This window comes from Camelus bactrianus, chromosome 27 (assembly GCF_048773025.1).
Source record: "Camelus bactrianus isolate YW-2024 breed Bactrian camel chromosome 27, ASM4877302v1, whole genome shotgun sequence".
NCBI lineage: Eukaryota > Metazoa > Chordata > Mammalia > Artiodactyla > Camelidae > Camelus > Camelus bactrianus.
In genome coordinates, this window is record NC_133565.1 from 12,953,134 (window position 1) to 12,960,276 (window position 7,143).

Genomic DNA, 7,143 nt, shown 5'->3' on the forward strand with positions numbered 1-7,143 from the left:
TATTCTTTTCTAACAAAAAGGGGCCAGCCTGCCAAACACTCCCAATGTGACTGGTTTCCCTACTTTTCTAAAATGCAAATCTTTCAGGCACATGGTCGACATTGCTCAATATTTGCTGAACACACTAATGTGAGTTCTCTGTCTCAATTCCTTGGCGTGCAAGGCATTTGGGGCCCCTCTGGGGGCTCCTAGGTGGAGGTTGCTGCCTATGTGGACAGGAAAGAGCCAGAAGGATTCACATTTCATTTGGGGCCTCTGGGCTTCTTCACTGTGAGCATGCGCGCTGTCCACTGGAGGCCCTCGGCTGACCCACCCCCCCACCTCTGTTCGCTATGGAAACCAGTGCCAGGATAGGCCTCTCCTCCTATTCCCGAGTCTGCCAAGAACAGCCTATCCCACAGCTGTGTAATCTGTTCCACATTACAGTTTGAAGTAACCCACCAGCAAAACTGTCCACACCAGAATATTTTAGGTTTTAACTTCTCCATATACTTCTTGCATCCATGGAACTTCTATTTACAGAAACTTAATTTAAAGAGTAGCCCTTAATGAGTTTTTGTTTGTTTGTTTGTTTTGTTTTTTGGTGGGGGGAGATATTTTTTATCCTTCAGGATTCTGCTTCTTAAGCTGCTGGCCCTGAGAGGACTCATTGCCCGTATCAAATAGGGCCAAACCTGGAGATACCCAGCAAGCCTTATTTGTACCCTGTGTTCGCGGGGCATCACTGGAGCTCCAGACTCAAATCCTGACACTTGAATTCAAGAAGTTGTGGATGCCTCATGAGTACCGGCTTCCTCTTCTTTCCACAGTTGTCATCTGTCCTTTTTCCTTATCACTCTGAAGGTCTGCATCTCTGGTTTATGAAAAGACACCATATTAGGTGCTACTATCAAGCTATCAAGTGACTGACCCCTCCCCTGACACATGTGCAGGTGAACATTCTCTACTGAAAGGTTAAAGGTTATCTCAAGCTTTCCTTTTTTCTACCCACCCCCCTGACTCCATGAATTTTCTTCCTGGTGGGAGATGGAGCCTCTTCAGCAGAACTTTCCAGGAAGAAAGTGTTATCACTTTAGCAGGTGTACAGTTGGGCTGCAAGGATGAGCAGCACTAGGGGTCTACCCTGTACTTGGTTTTAAATGTAAGCATCAGTTCTAAAGCGTTCAGCCCTCTGAGTGCCATCCTTCATAGTGGTCCTAACCCACAGGCCCTGGTGCAGTATTAAACAACCCTCCTGTCAGAAGAGAGGTGTGACATTACCTGTGGTAGAGTTGAGAGCCTGCTGTTGGCCACGGGCAACCTCACCAGAGTGAGGACCAGTCCAGCTTAGGCAGCAGCTGAAACACCAGCAATTCTCTGGCCAGAGGTCTGCTATCCCACTGCAGCCAGAGCACTCCCAACTTAAACATTGTTGAGCTTTTATAATCACTTTCTTGCTTTCTGTATGTAAGCATTACTTGTTGTACTCAAGCCTGCAATTTAGTTTCATGAATCCATAAAATCTAGGAGGGTGAAATATGAGGTTGTAATTTTAATAACCTCACAATGGCAAAAATTATGGTCCATGGCCAAGCCGATCTGAGATTTGAATAACAGGCTCAAACATTTTCATTATTAAAATTACCTTAAATGAACTAAATCATGAACCTAAACAGTTAGAAAAAAAATCAACATCCAAATGAAACAAAAAAGAAAATCAGTGGGGATAAAATGCAAGAAATGAGGATTATTTTTAAGAAGAATGAGGGCAAAAATGGATTTGAAACTTTTTTTTTTAATTGAAGTATAGTTGATTTTACAATGCTGTGTTAGTTTCAGGTATATAGCAAAGTGATTGATATATACATATTTTTTCCAGATATTTCTCCATTATAGGTTATTACAAGATACTGAATATAGTTCCTTCTACTATTGAGCCATTGTTAACATAAATTTAAAAAGCCTAATATAACTGATACAACTCTGTAAGATGCATTTTAACAATATAAATCTATAAATTAAAGAAGAAGAAAATGATATACAGGAAAAATCCCAGCTGACACATAGCTGAGTGAACTGTAGGAATCTTTGTGAAGTAAGAAGTTAAGGAGTGTTCTTGGAGGGACTGGTGTGGGGAATGGTCCTCCTAAACATGATATAAGCCTGAAAATCCAAAGATAGAAAAACAGCATGGAAAACCCTTCAAAGTCAATCTCCCTGAGAAAAAAATAAAGTGAGAAATGAGAAAGGGGAATACAGCAAATAAAGAGAAGTTTCTAGAAATATCAAGACAATATTTTAAATATGTTTCAGGTTGCAAGTGACAATAACCAGACCCAAGAGGGCAACCGTAAGAAGATGCTGGCTTGAGGAAACCCAGGAAGGGCTGAAGGACCACACGGGCTCAGACCAAGGATGCTGATCAGCCTCAGGAACCTTGGATCCAGAGGTCCCCACGCCAATTCCTTTCTTCAGGGATTCTTCTTTGGGAGTGTCAGCTTTGTTTTTGCTCATTGCAGATCTGTTTTCTAAAATTAGAAACAACCACCATTAGATTAGCTCTCATGTCGCTAGTCACCTGAGAGGAATCTGCCATATACGATCCACCGGACCCATGTTAAAAAAAAAAAAAAGTCTTGAGAAGGAGTTGGGTGTGGCTGCCAACATGGGACCAGTTTCTGTGAAACAGTAGGGGTGGGTCCTTCACCTGTGAGAAGGTGAAGTTTTCACAAGAGCACAGAGTAGGGGTTGCAGCAGTCCTAAGGGGAAGGAGTGTCCTGGAGAAACAGGCGAGAAGAATCATATAAATTGGTGCTAATAAATAGGGCAATCTTTGTGTGATGGGATCCTGATGAAAATATAAAAATTGAATCAAAATTACCCAAGGGAAATAGAAAACCAAAATCAATGACCATGAAAAGACTAACAATGCCATTAGTATATTACCTCCAAGAAAGTTTTCTTTGCACATAGATTTACTACATTCTGCATTTCTCATTTATAACCCCTTTGATTTGGCAGGGAATCAATTTTTACTATTTCTCAGGACTCCAACCTCCAACATACTTTTCAAGAGTTTACACATCTTTGGCAACGCTGCTTCTTTTCTCAGTTCAAATTCTCACACTTGTCCGAAACTCGAGTTTACACACCAGCCGAGGCCTTTCTCTGGGACTCCTATCTAACTTGATTCTGGATAAACCCAATGGGACTTTTCCTAAGAAACTGGACCTCAGCATCTCAGAAGCTTAAGTTACCAGCTTTTCCCTTAAACTGGCTCCTGGCCAGTGCTCATCCATCTCAATTCCCTCCTCGCCAAGACTTCCTCCTCACGCCAACAAGAACGCCTGAGGGTCACCAACGCAGTATTCCAGTGGTGCCTCTCCCCTCTTTGGGGCCTCACCGCACCCCGACCCCGGCAGGCGCCCCGCCCCGCCCTCGGCTGCCCGACCGGCGGCCCGCGGACGCGCAGGCGCACTAGCTGGTCCCGCCGCCGCCCCGCCCCGCCTGGCTACTGCGGAAGGCGCCGCGCGCAGCAACGCGCACTTCCTCTCCAGAAGTCCAGGGAGGGAGCGCACCCTCGAAGAGCTCCTGGACGCCGCGGCCCTGCCCTTGTCAGACGGAGCAGACATGTCCGAACAAAGTAAGGATGTGTGCGACCCCAGCTTTGCAGCCGAGGCCTCCAACTGCGAGGTGCACAGCATTCCTGGGGTCCCCGGGGGGCCCTCCCCGCCCGCGTCTCAGGCCGCGACCCTCGCAGGGCCAGAGAGCCCTCCGGTAGGCCCGCCCGACGCCCCTCTGGCCTCGCCGGCGCCCCAGGCCCCAAGCGAAGAGGGAGACCTGAAGGCCCTGCAGCAGGCCGCGGAGGAAGGCCGCGCCCACCAGGCCCCGAACGCGGCTCAGCCCGTCCCGGCCCCGCCGGCCCCGGCCCAGCTGGTGCAGAAGGCGCACGAGCTCATGTGGTACGTGCTGGTCAAGGACCAGAAGAGGATGATCATCTGGTTCCCAGACATGGTGAAGGATGTCATCGGCAGTTACAAGAAGTGGTGCCGAAGCATTCTTAGGCGCACCAGCCTCATCCTCGCCCGAGTGTTCGGGCTGCACCTGAGGCTGACCAGCCTGCACACGATGGAGTTCTCGCTGGTCAAGGCTCTGGAGCCGGAGGAGCTGGACAGGGTGGCTCTGAGCAACCGCATGCCGATGACAGGCCTCCTGCTGATGATCCTGAGCCTCATCTACGTGAAGGGTCGCGGCGCCCGAGAGAGTGCGGTCTGGAACGTGCTGCGCATCCTGGGGCTGAGGCCCTGGAAGAAGCACTCCACTTTCGGAGACGTGAGAAAGCTCATCACCGAGGAGTTCGTCCAGCAGAACTACCTGAAGTACCAGCGCGTCCCCCACGTAGAGCCGCCTGAGTATGAGTTCTTCTGGGGCTCCCGTGCCAGCCGCGAAATCACCAAGATGCAAATCATGGAGTTCCTGGCCAGGGTCTTTAAGAAAGACCCGCAAGCCTGGCCTTCCCGATACAGGGAAGCCCTGGAAGAGGCCAGGGCTCTGCGGGAGGCCAGTCCCACTGCCTACTGCCCCCGCAACAGTGTCTCCGAGGACTAGCAAAGTCTGGAGGCAGAGTCCTGGTTTCTGACCCTCCCCAGGGCGGTGGAGGGTGGGGGTGGGATGTTAGAGTGTTCAGGATTTACAGTGCAGTATTTCACGTGTAACTTTTAAGTTTTCAGTACAGTGCTTTTATACCTTTTAATGCAATGTTGTATTAATTTCCGTAATACGAGATAGTGTGTAGGATTTATGCATGTTTGTTTATAAGTAAGCTCGGTTGGTGCTTTCGCTTTTGTGCTACCTTTCTTGACTTTTTTGTACCAGAGACGTGCTAAACTTAACGAAGTACATTGAAAAGTTTTCCATCTTATTCTTTTATATGGGACGGATGATGGGAATGGGGATAGACTGGGAGTTTGGAAGAACTCACCAGGAAAGCTGGCCTAACCAAGAGACAAGTCAAGACCCCTCTTTGTGACCTTGCTGGGCACAGGGAACATCTGTGTGGAGCGTGGTGACGTGGACTGAAGCGGGCTCAGAGTGTGGGCACTTGGCACACTTCACTAAACACAAGTACAACCCCACCATGAGTAAACTCTAAAGAAAACATTAAAGATTCTTGTGATACAATCATTCATGGAAAAGTGTACTTTGTCTGGTTAACAAAGTAGTGTGGGTTGGGCGTGAGACATTTTACAGAATGTGCAGACAGAACTGTGTCGTTGAACAGGGTGGGGAAATCCCTACCCATCATGACTCACAACTGTGTGAAGTTTAGAGTTTTATTTTCCAAATGGAACTCATAGAGTTCATTTCAAAACTTTGACAAAGAGAGAAAAGTTTAACCCCCCCCCCAAAAAAAGAAAGGGGTGGGGTCTTGATCACGTCAAACAGAAGTAATAACTTTATACTTAGAGTAATTTCCTTTGTTGCATTTTCTACATTTTATTAAAATTAATAGCTGTCTTTTGTGGGCGCTTAAAGAGAGGCGTTGTGTTAAACCCTTTACATGAATTTTCTCTTTTTATCTAATCCTCACAACAGCCTCATGAGGCAGGCACTTAACTCCATCTGCACCATGGAGGAAATACAGGAACAAAGCAGGTAATTAACTTTCCCTAGATCATAAAGGCTTGGTGAGAGGAGGGGAGGGGCTGGGCACTGGACCCAGACTGAGTCCAGAGCCTACACATTTCCCCACCTGCCTCCAACTGCCCCCCTACCTCCTGCCTTTTTGTTTCTGCCTTTTTAAAAATTCCGTGTTAGAGTCTGTACTTACAGCTCCCCACCCCCAACATACACAAACACACAAGGCTAGGGATTTTATTTTTCTAATGAATCCTCATATTAATCTTCTAGAGAAAGCAGTCACTTTATTTCAGAGAGATTAATGGACCCAGCCAAGGCATATTCTGGCTTAGCAGTGAAGCCAAGATTTGCCACTTGGTCTTCCCTGAAGGACCCTTCTCTGGCTAGTGGTGCTGGAGGAGCACACAAGGGACACCTGGGAGAGGGAGGTGGGATTGGGGTGGGAAGGTCACCTGTCAGGTACCTGCAAGCCAGCAGCTCTGGAATTGTAATGGGCCACTAAGCAGTCCTTCAGAGCGTGGGATGGTTTGAGGGGTGGGGGTGTGAAGGGCAATGCTTGGAGTTACATCTCATTATAAAGCTTTCAGTCCTGCAAGGGGGGAGAGAGCAATGGGCCTTTCGTAAGACCAGAAATTCTTCAATCCAGAAGAGTGAGAGTGGCCATTTGGTCAAAATCAGACCCTTTTCTGGGGAAGATGGATAATGAGGATGGTTAATGACATCAGTTACATCACCCCAAAAAAGTCACCTGAGTGGGGAGGGTGTAGCTTCGTAAAAGAGTGCATACTTAGAACGCACGAGGTCCTGGGTTCAATCCCGAGAACCTCTGTTAAATAAATAAAAATAAATAAACCTAATTACTTACCCTCCAAAAAAATTTTTTAAAGAAGTAACCTGGGAGTTATATTTGGGTGAGGGGATTATAATCTAAGTTGGAAACTAGGATTCCAAAGCCGTAACAGCATTACTTAACAGGCAGAGGCTTAAAATGCTGAAGAAACCTCGGGTGTGCTGACTTGGAATCCCTTTTTGCAGATGTGCTGTGATGTCTCCGACGGCGGGTTGGGGGCATTTCTTCAGTAACTCAGGGAGGGGTGCCCTGGCTTTAATGCCATCTCTTACCCTGAGCCAAGGTGAACTCAGAAGTTTTAGAACTGTTTTAGAAAATTACCTCCCCCTCACCCAAAAACTTCCTGCAGAATCAAAAGAAATCTGCCCCTTTAAATTTAAAATTATGGGACTATCCGGGATGTTTCATGTCTGCAGCAGGAGCACAGCTGTCACCCCTGCCAGGGCAGGGTGCTGGACACTTTCTCAAACGCCCTAATTCTCCTTGCAGTGACTAAGTCCTGCACACTCCTTCATCAAACCCAGAGGTCACTGGGTGGGAGTCCCATCACTTCCCCATGCTTGTGTTTACTTTCCTCTCTGCCAGAAGAGACTGGAAATACCACTCCTAAGCTGCCGCGAGCTTACAGACACAGGCACGTCAGCCACAGAGGACCGAATCTTGCAAGAAGGACA

The 7,143-nt window shown here is 47.5% G+C and overlaps 1 protein-coding gene across 1 annotated transcript; it reads left to right on the forward strand.

Annotated features, from left to right (window-relative positions):
• The first annotated feature begins 3,475 nt into the window (after nt 1-3,475).
• On the forward strand, nt 3,476-5,163 carry NDN (necdin, MAGE family member). Its single transcript, XM_010970284.3, has one exon. It carries the CDS (start codon nt 3,610-3,612, stop codon nt 4,585-4,587), a length of 978 nt encoding a protein of 325 aa, XP_010968586.2. The 5' UTR covers nt 3,476-3,609; the 3' UTR covers nt 4,588-5,163.
• The last annotated feature ends 1,980 nt before the right edge of the window (nt 5,164-7,143 follow it).